Here is a 13,121-nt window from a genome sequence, read left to right as displayed (position 1 = left end):
CTTGAGAAGCTGCAGCGTTAATAACTAGGTGTAATGATATGTAGATTCACTAACGTAGTATAAAGAAGATGGCGTATGCTATGCACACGTGAGGTGACCTGGGATTATCAATCAGACAAATTACGCAACTTGTTTATACAGCGTGAATAAACTGCAATTTTCTCAAGTTTCTGCTGACTTTTCAGAATTTATATTTATTCTGCATCTTGTGATTTGCTACCTAGGGGCGTATTCCAAACACCCATGACTAATATGACTTCATCATTCACAGCAGCATATAAAACAAGCTCATCGCAATCACCCCAGAGTGAATACTCCAGGGGTTGCCTCAAATTCCGATCACGATATATATATATATATATATATATATATATATATATATATATATATATATATATATATATATATATATATATATATATATTCCTCAAAATGTGCCCTGTCGAATACACTAAGATAGCTTCCACTTGCAGTGCACCTCGGCATATGTTACACCTGCGAGGGACATGAAGATTGTCCCCTAACGTGGTGGTGAGGAGTGGGGGCTGGAGAGAGCTTCCTCGCAGTGTCGAGACGGGCCATGTGTCGAGACGGGACAACCCATGGTTGGGTCCGCCTCTCATGGCTCTTGGCCGAATGGGAAGCAAGGCGCGGAGCAAGCCGCGCTCAACGGGGCCAATGGAGATGATGAAGGCGCAAAGAATCGACCAATGGCAGACAAACTGGCTACGGTCAGGACAAAGTTTGGAGAAGCCCCACTCAGAGCGGCTATGAATGGCCAGTTCGGGGCGGCGCCTTAGCAGAGCTTACGACAAACGGACGTGCCTCGCCACTTTCTCCGCCGTCTTTCAACCAAGAAAAATCGCCTTCTGACGAATTTGACGGCGACGCATCCTGAGCCATCAAGCAAAGGTACGACCACTTGGACAACTTAGCGCGACACCCGTGACAGAGTTCGGGTTGGGGGGGGGTAGTGGGAGCTGGGAGGGGTGGTGTCTTGTGTTGTTTTTTTTTTAAGCTGCGTATTCTGAGCTCGCCCGAAAGGTTTCTCTGTCAGAATCAGACGCCGGCTTTCCAACGCTAATTGGAGTCGACTGCTGGAGGCCTAGGGAGTTGAGCATGCTCGACGCCTTCAAACTTTTTTTTTTCTTGTTTGCTACCGATTTGAAACGCCATGTCCCTCTCCTCATTAGCGAAATCGTATTTCGACTTAAATGTATAATTGCATTAGAAACCGAAAGATAAATATCGGCCACATTCACAGTATTTTCTTGGAAGTTTTAATTACAATCGCAGCGCGTGTGATTTAAAGTGAACGATCGGAGGCACACGTTGACAAATTTGTGAAAATTATAATTTTCACGTTGGGTGAAAAACAAACGTTCGATTTTGATGAACGTTTCAACATGCTTGTGTGTTTGCACGTCGTGACGCAATTCCAAGTTTTTGCTTTCACTGAATCTACTTTCACACCAAAAACAGTGTATTTACATCCGTCGAATTAATAAACCTCAGTGTATATACCAAGAGTGTATAGTTCACATTTGTGTAACAGGTTTGGTTATTTGCTGAGTGCAAAGTACGTGACGTTTGCCTCACATATTGCTCAAAGCATTGCTGGGTTATTTTTGTTCTTTCTTTGTGATCTCTTCCTTTAATGCCAAACACATTGTAGATAATATTTGCAGCATCGGTCCTAGAAGTGTTATTTTATATTTATGTTGTTTCAAACATTTGATTATACTTCAATTCGTAAATATTTACGTGTGCACTAGTGCTATAAGAACCAGCTACTGAGAAGGGGCAGGGGAAGGTATTTTATTTATTAATTATCAGGAGGTCTGCATTTCAGGCGAAGGATGCGATTTAGTGTGTTTGCTCAGCATTTCCCCGAGGTCTCGTTGCATTTGACGATAATCAAATAGTCAACCATGGGAGAACACGTTTCGCTCTTCATTTAGGACACTGGAGTTTCCTAAGAGTTTATCAATCTGAGTTCGTGAAATCATCTGAAAAATTCTCAAATATATTCCCCTTGGAAAATTGCAATGCGGTTAAAAGGCAACTTCCTAATGGGAATAGAAAACCAGATGATAAATTGCTACGTCGCACGAGTATGCCAGCACCGCTGCTTGCATGTTATAAAGATCGATTGTCTACATTTCAGGAGTTTTATGAATCGATCAAATTGCGTAATGATTTCAGGAGCAAGCAATTGGGCCTGTGTGCAAGTACTCGGCTACTTGGGCATTATTGTGCAGATGTTACTCGGTTTGGTCGTTTACATTACGAGTAAAATACTCAAACTTATGAGAAACAAAATGTTCGAAAAGAAGGGGATTTTAAAGAAATTATTGTTCGCGCAAGTTTCCTTTTTATGCTGAATCGGACGCGACTATCACAACGGAGTATCGAGAATACAAAATATTATCCGAAAACGATGTTCTTTTTCGTAAAATTCCAATTCCAATCGTAAAGTGTTGCATTTGTAGAAGTTCATCACAACAGTGGAATGTAAAATTTGAGAATTTCGCACGTTTCAAATCGGGTGAATTGCCACCCATCGTTGATTCAGATGAGTGCCGATTGCTTTTCAAAGTTTTAACGGCACAAAGCTGCTCCGATTCTGGCGAACAAATGAGGTGATTAATGTTGACTCGGTTACAAATCGAGGAGTAGTTATCATCCATCGTCTTGTGCATGGAAATAATACCGTTCCTCGATAATGTACAAACGCATTTTAAAAGAGAGCTGAGCACTGCACTTACTTTCAAGGTTTCTGTCCATTTACTACATCCATGAAAGTTATTGTCTTAGGAATACAACAACAAGAACAGCAAATCTAACGGTAACTCTTCACCTGTTGTCCTGAAGTGCGCCAAGCCCGTTTTAAGCTTTCTTTAAGACCTCAGGGCCCTAGGCTAGGCTTATCGACTTCTCATTAGAAACTTCAGCTCGAGGCTTAACGTTCCACGTCCGAAGGTCTCTTTGGTCCCTCCGTCCCGCGGAGGACTGCAATCGAGCCTAGCACCTATAAAGCATTGCTGATCGAACTGTGGACATGCAGCATCGATGCAGACATGGAGAAATGAAATGGGACAAATTTGTCTCCCCTTAGCTTGGTAATTACATGGGGTATTAGAGCTGCAAAGGGGCAGAGATTGATTGAAAAGGCGCAGCAAATGCATGCGGCTTCAGGGAGCCATTCTGACCTTCCAGGATGAGCTCGACCCGGGAGGTGGTGGTGGTGGGGGGAGGGGCGTTGCACAAGTGGTCAGTGGAGCCGCATCAGCCGCATCAGAGTCCCCGACCGGCAATAGAGGTTATATTCACGAGGGCGATAAGTGCACACACAACCTCAAACTGCCCGCAAATGGATGGTGTGTTAAGAAGTGGTGGTTGTCCCTGTACACATGGTGTGTGTGTGTGTGTGTGTGTGTGTGTGTGTGTGTGTGTGTGTGTGTGTGTGTGTGTGTGTGTGTGTGTGTGTGTGTGTGTGTGTGTGTGTGTGTGTGTGTGTGTGTGTGTGTGTGTGTACGTTTGTATGTATGTACATATATATATTTATATATATATATTAATGTATATATATATATATGTATGTCTATAACATCTATATATATATATATATATATATATATATATATATATATATATATATATATATATATATATGTATATACATTTTTATATATTGCTCCATCAAAAAGCTTTTTCTTTCACAATCTCCTGGATGAAAACACACACATTGGCACGGGCTTCTGTCGACTCAAAAAGCCATCATTTGTCAATACGTCGACCATGTGAGATGCTACAACAGATCGTAAATTAATCAGTTGTTAAAATATCGCTGCAAACTGATGGCACTCATGCAGTCACTTTTATCTTTTCAACTGTTGATAAGAATAGGGGGGGATGAAATTGGTGTTGGTGTTATAGTGCTGACTCGAGCTTCACCTCTTGTTTATGGCCTTTGCACCACAAATCGCACGCCCGGCCATTGTGTCTCGGTAAAGAACACAAGAGGCCGTTCTTCTCATTGAGGAGCGCTTGGCGGGCCTCAGTGCGTTTCCATGCAAACTTGCAGTCATGCGTTCAGCCTATCGAGTCATTGTCCGAGGCCTTTGTGTCCAAGCACTCTGCTCCGTCCAACAAATCTGCTTAGACCTTATCCAGAAACTTTGCTCAATATAGCTCCCGAGAAGAAGCTCCAGTGTGTAAATATCTTCATTCGTGAGTTTGCGTTGGGGGGGGGGGGGGGTGGAGGGACATCATTCTACTATAAAGTGTGTGTGTATATATATATAATATTTATTGTGAGTTCAGTTACTGGGTGAGATAAAGCTTCGCTGCACGAAGATTTGGAATGAAGTTGTGTGCTCTGCCTGTCAGAGCACGTACTCAGCTTTATTGATGAGCAGCGACTCGCGGCGCCTTTCAGATGTCAAGTGAAGTCAAGTGAATACGTACACATCTTTATTGGGGGCGTTTGAAGTGCTCTTCTTCTTGCCATGCATTCCACATCAGGATAGGAGCATTCCACATTGGGATAGAAATAGTCTGCAGATATACATATAATTCTGCCGGATGATCGGCAGTTGGTCCTCGCATTGAATTTGGTTGGACTCATGATGTCGATTAGAATCTCGCTGTAATGTTTGTGATATATTTCCCCCCCCCCACCCCAAATAAATCTTGTTTTTTTATGGTAAGGGTTTGGTTGTGGAACATTCAAGAGTTGTATGGAAAATATTCTTCCGAAGAATGTCATTGCAACGATTGTCCCAGGCTGCCATAAATACCGGTGCGAATACATTTGATCTGTTGGGAAATTAACGCATAAAACATGATAGTGCCTGACGAGCACCTGCAATTTTAAAATGTGAGGGCGGAGAGTGTTGATTGCTGTACATTGCCATCAATAAAGTCGAAAGCGTGATGTAAAATGACGTTTGTATTTCTTTATTTGCTTTTAATTTTGAATCCGTCCTGGCTGCAAGGGCTGATCACGTGGTTCTTTCGGCGCTGCCCTCTCGGGCGGATGCACGATCTGAGCTCATTGACTCTTTCCTCTTTATCTACACAGGGTTGTCCCAATACCCACCCGAAGCGACACCCAACCTCTCCGGTTTACGCGGACACTCTTCCCTGGCTGAGAGACAAACTCCGCAGACATTGAGGGCCTTTTTCGCGCCCCGGAAAGAGGCTTCGCGCAAGCCTGTTCCTGGGAAGCACAAACCATGCCGCACAAAGGTACGCGTGGGTCATCTACACGGACTCATCCTCAGGTGCAAGTCAGAGTGAGTTTCATGAACTTCGAGCTCTTTAATGTCATTGCATGCGGACGTCTTTGATTCCAAATGCCTGTTTTGGGGAAAAGTCTGCAGTGTTTGTCACTTGATTTTATTTTCCGTTGGTGACATTTCAGTAGTCAAACTAATATCGATTAAATGTTTATATCAACCGATTATTGGGTTTTTTACTGGGACTATTTTCCTGTGACTATACATCCCAGTGTGTTGAATCCTCGTTTTGTCAAATATTATGAAATTAGGACATTGGTTTGCATTTGTACAACACTGCAATTGCAGTCAGCATGTTTTTCACCATCCTTTATGTAAGTTTCAACTTACCAGGAGTTATCCCAAAGTAAGTGGCCTGGGTTAAACACTGCAATGAAGAGAGAGTTCTTTTTCTATTTTGTGTTCGACCAACAATTTAAAACTATTTCACGTGACAAACTGAACAATCATCCTTCTTCCCCCCACCCCCTCAACTGTGTTTAACTATAGACTTACAGATAGGCCTTTGAGCAATTATTTCTCTGGTTGGCCAGAGCGAGATTTTGAAACACATTGAGGTGTATCTATAAAATTGGCGGGATGCGGTGATTGAGTTTGTAAAGAGTTTGGTTTCCACCATTGAATAATGGCTCGGATTTCTCATGGAGCAGGGAAGTTCTGTGGCACGAGGAGGCCACACTACATGGCTGTTTTTCCACATGTTTATATGAAACTCTGCCAGTTGCTGTACCATCAGGCCTTGTTTTTATATCTGCTTGATTGTCGCAAACATGTACACAACCTATACAATTTACCCAATGCACAAAGCGCTAAACCGGATGAAGAAATTACTTCACTCTGTCTGTGAGTGTACATATGTCAGTCTATGATTGAGGAACTACTCAATTTCAATTGAATTTTACATTTTGAACACTGTAGAATACAAATCGGAACACCAACCTGCAGTACTTTGGCCTGTACCTGTACCAGTACAACCTGCAATTTAGCAGTACTTTGGCTCTGAATTTGGCAAATTGTACGGAATTTTGTCCCGAGTGTGCACGCGCACAGAGAAAGGAGTAAGGTAATTCTTGTTTAGTCTGTCTGCCTGTCTGACAATCAAACAAAATTGAAAATCATTACAAACAGGAAACTTACTGATTTTAGAGACATCATAAAGGACACAAACAACAGGCATGAAGAAGTAATGTAACATGTTAAATAAGGCGGTGTAAAAAGATTGTGCATTAATAGTGGTAAACTTCAGAGAAAATGTTTGTTTGTTTTTTCTACAGCCTTTAAAACCTTTATTTTATTTAAATTTACTTATATACTTGAACATTGTGGAACATAAAGTGCATTGTTGATACTTGCAAAAACCTCCAGTTTTGTAGTACTCGGAAAAAATATTGCACAATTTGATGCCATCTCGGCCAATCAAATTTGCCGCTCGCACTCTCAATGTTGGGGAATATCAAGATTCGGACAAAATCAAGGCTTGTGGGAAATATAGATCGTGCTTGGAAATGCAAATTAATTGTGTAAATGACCCTTCCCATGTCCTTTTTCTCAAGACCGCGCAGCGTAAGATGTTCTATGAACTCTGGTTCGATTATTTTCCGTCTAACAGCTTCACTTCCGCAGTTTTGAACGATCCTTTCATATTGCTGAATTTCTAAGTCTCTTGTATTGCTCTCAATTCTATTCTGCACAATATATGTCATACAGAGAATCTTTGTTCATATATTATATGTATAATTGTAGAAATGCTGTCATGGATTTATGTGTGTATGACATTGGGGCGGGGTGGGCGGTGGGTGACTGATAATCATTTTTTAGTGCAGTTAAAAGGAATTGTTTAAAAAAAAAAAGTTTCACTTCTTGAAGGAAAAAAAACAAAGCTTATGAAACTTTATAAACCCATCAAAAGTTTTTTTTTCCAAGCTGGTTTTCTTGCTATGATGTCATAACAGCGAGTCACAAGAGTGTTTTAAACATCCGCAATGGCTTCGATCTACATTTAACAATTTGTTCGAAGCAAGAGAACAAACCAAGACAAAGTACTCAGACAGCGTGTGTTTAAATCGCAATAAGAAAAGCGGAGTGGGCTCTTTGTTTAAATTTGTCCCACATTGTTCAGCCATGCTACCCTACCCCCTCCACCCCTATTATTGCTTAAACACCCTGCTCTTTCCAAAAGGCCGTTGCTGTATTGGAATGGAAATGAAGATTGTGTTGGGTACCATAAACATTATAGCCTTTGTTATGGCATGTTCCATACCATAGTTATCGAGTTATTTGGGATAATATATTATGTACATACGTATTTCTGCAGTTGCTCCATGTATAAAGTTGAAAGCAACCAAAATGCATAGGGAATAATTTGTCGGCCTTTTGGACAAGTTTAGTGTCTTTATACAGTAGACTTAGTGGAGATTCAACAATGGGGGTAATTAAGGATAAGACTTTTTTTTTCTTATCTGTCCCAATTGATCATCCGTGGTCGCACTAGCTGTGCTTCCGAGCATCCCATGCTTTGTCAAGATGCACACACCGCAACCGTGCAAACGTTTTCCGCCTACACGGCCGGGTGTCGCCATTTTCGCGCATTAGAAACAAGGCGTCAAAGATTTGGCGAGTCATTCAACAGAGGGTCAAACCTCCCGCCCGCAAACTTTAGAATCGCGCGGCAGATCCGAACGCAAAGTTCGGTAACAAGAGCACTTTATCTGTGAGGCTCATCTGTTTGCACGAGTGGCAGGCCCGCGTGGAGTCCCCATCACCTCCAGATGTTTGAACTCATTGAGCGTCTGCTTGGGGACGTACCATGAATGGGTGATTTAAATGTGTGAAATGCAGTACGGAAGGGTGGGGGAGGAGGAGAAATGGCAGGGGAGGAGGTAGTGGGTGGGGTAGGGGGTATTCTGTAAAGTTTGATTCTTCGTATTTCACCATCCGTGAGCACGCTGCAGCAATTTGTTAGAACCCTTGATGAAGATGACTTGTGTTTTTTTTGGTGTCATTTGTAAACTATATACTACAATAGTAATCGACAAGTGAATGTGGTATATTTTGCAATACCTGGGTCGACCCGACGGGTCAAAAAGCGTACGGCGACCCATTCCATTGGTTTGGGCACACACTTTGCAAGCCCTCGGTTAATGTTGCAAAGAATATAAATCATGATTTTTTTTTTCTTCCTAATCCAGTCACGTGCTCTCCTGGTGTGTTCAAGGCCTTCTTCGGGGGTTCGTGTAAACGCCCGCAGTCGCACGGTTCGTTGGAGACAGGCATTGATGGAAATGAAGCGTAACAAGGAGACGCTATTTTGGCGATCATTTGGACACAGCTAACAATACGTGTAACGAGCGGCAAGGAGTCGGGAAGCAGATAATAGCGAGCGATTCACGACTTTTGTAAACTTCTGAGGATCGTGATTTCAATTACGAAGCACTTGCTGACGGCAGAAAAATTTCAACTCTGTTGGTCGATGTTCGGACAGAAATGATTACGCACTTTGGGGACATGATGGCAAAACTGGTTGTCTGTTTAAACACTTGTTTTGCGAGAGGTACTGATGAAAACCTAGAGTTAAGCAATACAGATGCTCTCAATGATATATATATATATATATATATATATATATATATATATATATATATATATATATATATATATATATATATATATATATATATATATATATACATATATAATTTTTTTATAAGCACGAAACACGGATTTTTATTTTTTGCCCAGTATGTACCATTTATATATGATGTACAGTTGAAAAATATAAATGCTTTCCATCTTAAAATTTTCCTTCATCAGTCTTGACCTGAACCATTTGTGGATTTTTTTTTCCTTGTTCTATGAATTCTGTTCCAGTCATTGGAAACACGAAGGCGTGTCTGGCAAATAATTGAATCGCACGGGCTCGTTACGAATGACACTATACTTGCACATCCTATACACTGTGCATTCATGCTTCAGCCGAGACAGCGTACTCGACACAGCGCTCTCAGCCCTGGGGAAAAAGGCAGGCAAGGCGTCGAGCAAGCTGAGAGTGTGCCTCCCGCACCCTGGTGCCGTACGGGGCAGAACTTCATGAAATTCGTGACTCGATGTGACACCGCTGGCAAGGCCGTCTCCGGCAAGTGTAGCGTGTGTAATGCCGAACGACTTTAGAACCTTATTTGCGAAGATTAGACTCAAACTTGACGTCTCTGTGACTTTATTCGGGAGACGAATGTCAAATAAGCTCAGCGTCCCCCCACCCGCTTCTTAAAATTCGTGCATATTTGCTGCTTGGCGGCAGAATCGCGCTCTCACAGCGAGGCAGTCCTTGTACTCCCAACGTTCGAGCCCAGACTTGCCAGTTGTGTGGATCGAAGGATTTTGTGCTCGAAGGGATTTGGAGCTCGAGACGGTAAAATCCAATTTTGGCGAATTGTTTGTTTGTCTTGGTATGTGCATAATTTGGGAATGCGGTTCCAATGGAGTGTGCTTGGAGGAGTTCTGAAATTCAGTTAAAGGTCAAGGTCTTGGCGTCGATTGGAAATGCGTTATTTTTCTTCCTATGTATATAACCATTATAGTTGAGTTAGAGCTGCAGAGTTATACAACAGTGCCATTTAGTCAGGTAGCACTGTAGTTTTCAATTGAGCGTGTTTGTTTCTTTTCTTCCGCGGGCAGCGGAACGGTCAGGGAGATGTAGACAGAAGGGGAGTGGAGGTGGGATTGCAGCAACTGACGTTGTACGGGCGGGCTGCTGTCGCCGCTCGCATTGACAGGACATAGCGGCGTTAACCAACTGGGCGGCGTGTTCGTGAACGGGCGTCCGCTGCCGGACTCTACGAGGCAGAAGATCGTGGAACTGGCGCACAGCGGAGCACGTCCCTGCGACATTTCCCGCATCCTCCAGGTAAATCCAGTGGAACTCCGAAGCGACTTCGCCACCACCCTCCCCCCTCCCCCACAACCTCTATCTCCCCCACCTCCTTTTACACCTGCACTTTCCTGGGTTTTGTTTTCTCTAACCACCGGTTTGGACGAGGCTGTCCGGCAATGGACCACGAGGTAGGCATTCGTGATTGTCATACCCGCGATAAACCCACGCGATTTTTGATATGCAGGTGTATATACACCTGTACAACTCGGTGTTGTAACCTGCTGTATGCATAATTACTGAACTTTGAGAGGGAAGTTGTGGAGTTGATCACAAAATTCTAATTAGAATGCAAAGTTTTTAATCGCACGCATGGGGATAGATGCACATCAATGTCATCATGTATACACATCGTATATATACATGGAGTGACTTCGGTCGACCTGTCACATTTATCCTGAAACCTACAAGGTGTCCAACGGGTGTGTGAGCAAGATTCTGGGCCGATACTATGAGACTGGCTCGATCCGACCACGGGCGATAGGCGGCAGCAAGCCCCGAGTGGCCACTCCGGAGGTGGTAACGAAGATCGCACAGTTCAAACGGGAGTGTCCGTCGATCTTCGCGTGGGAGATTCGAGACCGACTTCTATCCGAAGGGGCCTGCACCAACGACAACATTCCCAGCGTAAGTAGGCGATCGTCTTGCGAAGGACAAGGCACAATCAATTTGCGCATTTACGCATTTTCCTTTTTTTGTGCAGAGACATTCATATGTACGAGCACTCGGTGTGATCTTTGAAAGCACTTTTGCTTCTGATGATTATCTCAAATGAAAAGTAAAAGTAATGGGATTGTCTTTTAATTTCTGTTTAAATTCCTTGTTTTATTGCACGTCTTTGGGAGTTACATATATATATATATATATATATATATATATATATATATATGTATATATATATATATATATATATATATATATATATATATATATATATATATATATATATATATATATATATATATATATATATATATGTGTGTGTGCGTAAATAAACATTTGAATTAACATATGCTAAGCGGCTTTGTGGTGGAGTGGTTAAAACCTTGTTGCATTGCCCTCTCTTGCTCCATTCCCATCACATCTCATACATTGCGATTAATTGGTCACCTGTTTAGAACTGGTTCTTCGCCTTGGACATGTTCACGATATGACAACACCGCTAAATATTGGATTGTTTTATTTGTATACAAGGCATATAATGTGTTCAAATTCCGAAGGAATATGTGGACAGCTTGGTGCCTATTTCACAAACTGATTTCTTTCCTGTCCCTTGGCCTCAAAGGTTTCTTCCATAAACCGCGTCCTACGCAACCTGGCGACCGAAAAGCAACAGCCTATGGGAGCTGAAGGGGTATACGATAAACTCCGCATGCTAAACGGGCAGGGGGCTGGCTGGGTCGGCCGGCCTGGATGGTATCCCACCACATCAATTACCGGACAAGGCATACAAGGTGGGTACGAGAACTATCCACGAATTTCACGCAAGTTCTGTTTCTACTCACTTGTTGCTTCAACTATGACTTCCTTTCTTATTCCCCCATTAACACTTTTTCTCCCTCCTCCGCACTTTGTCACCACTTATTCCCTTTGGTAAAATGTGTATAAGAAACACCCTATCTCAAGTATAATCTACAAATATCGCCATATTGCCAAATAAAGTCTGCATGACAATGCTTATAAACAATGCATTACAAATCTATAAAATGTGTATTTAAGACTATTGGAAACATGATAAAATAATTAGAGATTGTGCTTTGTTCAGGGGTCCTGGTAGCTATAGATGGTGAGTTAAAATACATATTACAATGTAACACTTTGTTCGGAGCAATATTAATGTTGTCTGGAATTTTGAAGTTCCATCATCGACCTGAATGGTAAATAATGTAAAAACAATTAGCGTTTTATGAGCATGTCTTTTTACACAATTAAGGCTCATTTTATTATTTTATTTATTTTTGTAGAATGGTTTGTGAAAAAATTTGGCTGTGAAGTGGTAAGAAATTTCACTGTGAAGCGGTAAGAATCCAATAAATTTACGGTTTAAACCTCATCACCTCCCCACCCCCCCAACAGCTGTGCACAACCCCCCCGCCCCCCACCGATGTGATGCGTGATATATGTGATGGTTGATCAGAAAGTCAGTTGTCTAACATAGAAGTTGAAGATCGATTCATAGGTTAAAAGTTTATATTTTTTTGTAAAAGCACAATATAAAATAATGTCTCAATAATGGCAGCAATTTATATTTTGTTGGCTTAAGGCATCCCCGTCTGGACAACAGCGGATGTCCATATACAGTGCGCATGTAGAGAGGGGCCAATGGAGGTGTTATATTTCGTGGTGTTAAATATGGACTACAAAAATCCGGTTATATTAATCACCTCTTATTAGCATTGTGAACGTGTTTTCACATTTAAATGGTTTAGTGGCATTAATTGTATTTTTTTTTTAACAATATGTGGTCGTATTATGAGAAAGAGTTCTAAAACAAATGTGCCAAGGGTTATGTGCTATTGTAAGCAGGTAACACATTAGTTCAAAGTATTGCGGTTACTCTTGATGCTTTGTCATGCACACATAGTCGAGTCCATCGCGTTAGGATGACACTGAGGGTGTTACCCATGTATGAGGTATTTCAGGCATATTTGAATGAAGGTGCTATTTGCCCCGACCCCCACGGGAGAGCTCCCTGTCCTTATTAAAGGGGCGAGTCCGACACGAGAGACTGCGCAAACCTTACGTCTCCTAGCCAGCCGTTACCAGGGAGCCTGTCCCGCCGTGGCTACCTGAACAAATCCATGCAAGGTTAAAGCATGCGTGCGTGTGCATGTGCACACACTGCCGGACTCTACGAGGTAGAGGATCGTGGAACTGGCATGCGTGCGCGT

General features: G+C 42.2%; 1 protein-coding gene across 2 annotated transcripts in view; it reads left to right on the top strand.

Moving 5' to 3' along the window:
• Positions 1–747: 747 nt before the first annotated feature.
• Positions 748–13,121, top strand: part of PAX6 (paired box 6) — a 202,453-nt gene continuing 190,079 nt past the window's right edge. Inside the window, exons 1-5 of one of the 2 annotated variants that reach the window (XM_085884549.1) lie at positions 748–912; positions 5,087–5,253; positions 10,076–10,206; positions 10,642–10,857; positions 11,516–11,684. In XM_085884549.1, coding sequence (XP_085740675.1) covers positions 5,241–5,253; positions 10,076–10,206; positions 10,642–10,857; positions 11,516–11,684 — 529 coding nt within the window. In that variant the 5' untranslated portion in view covers positions 748–912; positions 5,087–5,240. The remainder of the gene's footprint in view (positions 913–5,086; positions 5,254–10,075; positions 10,207–10,641; positions 10,858–11,515; positions 11,685–13,121) is intronic. The other variant, XM_085884551.1, reaches the window with a different exon arrangement.

Source organism: Eptatretus burgeri, chromosome 6 (assembly GCF_056783735.1).
Source record: "Eptatretus burgeri isolate ZD-2024b chromosome 6, Ebu_testis_v1, whole genome shotgun sequence".
Lineage (NCBI taxonomy): Eukaryota > Metazoa > Chordata > Myxini > Myxiniformes > Myxinidae > Eptatretus > Eptatretus burgeri.
This window is presented reverse-complemented; position numbering and strand designations above follow the sequence as displayed.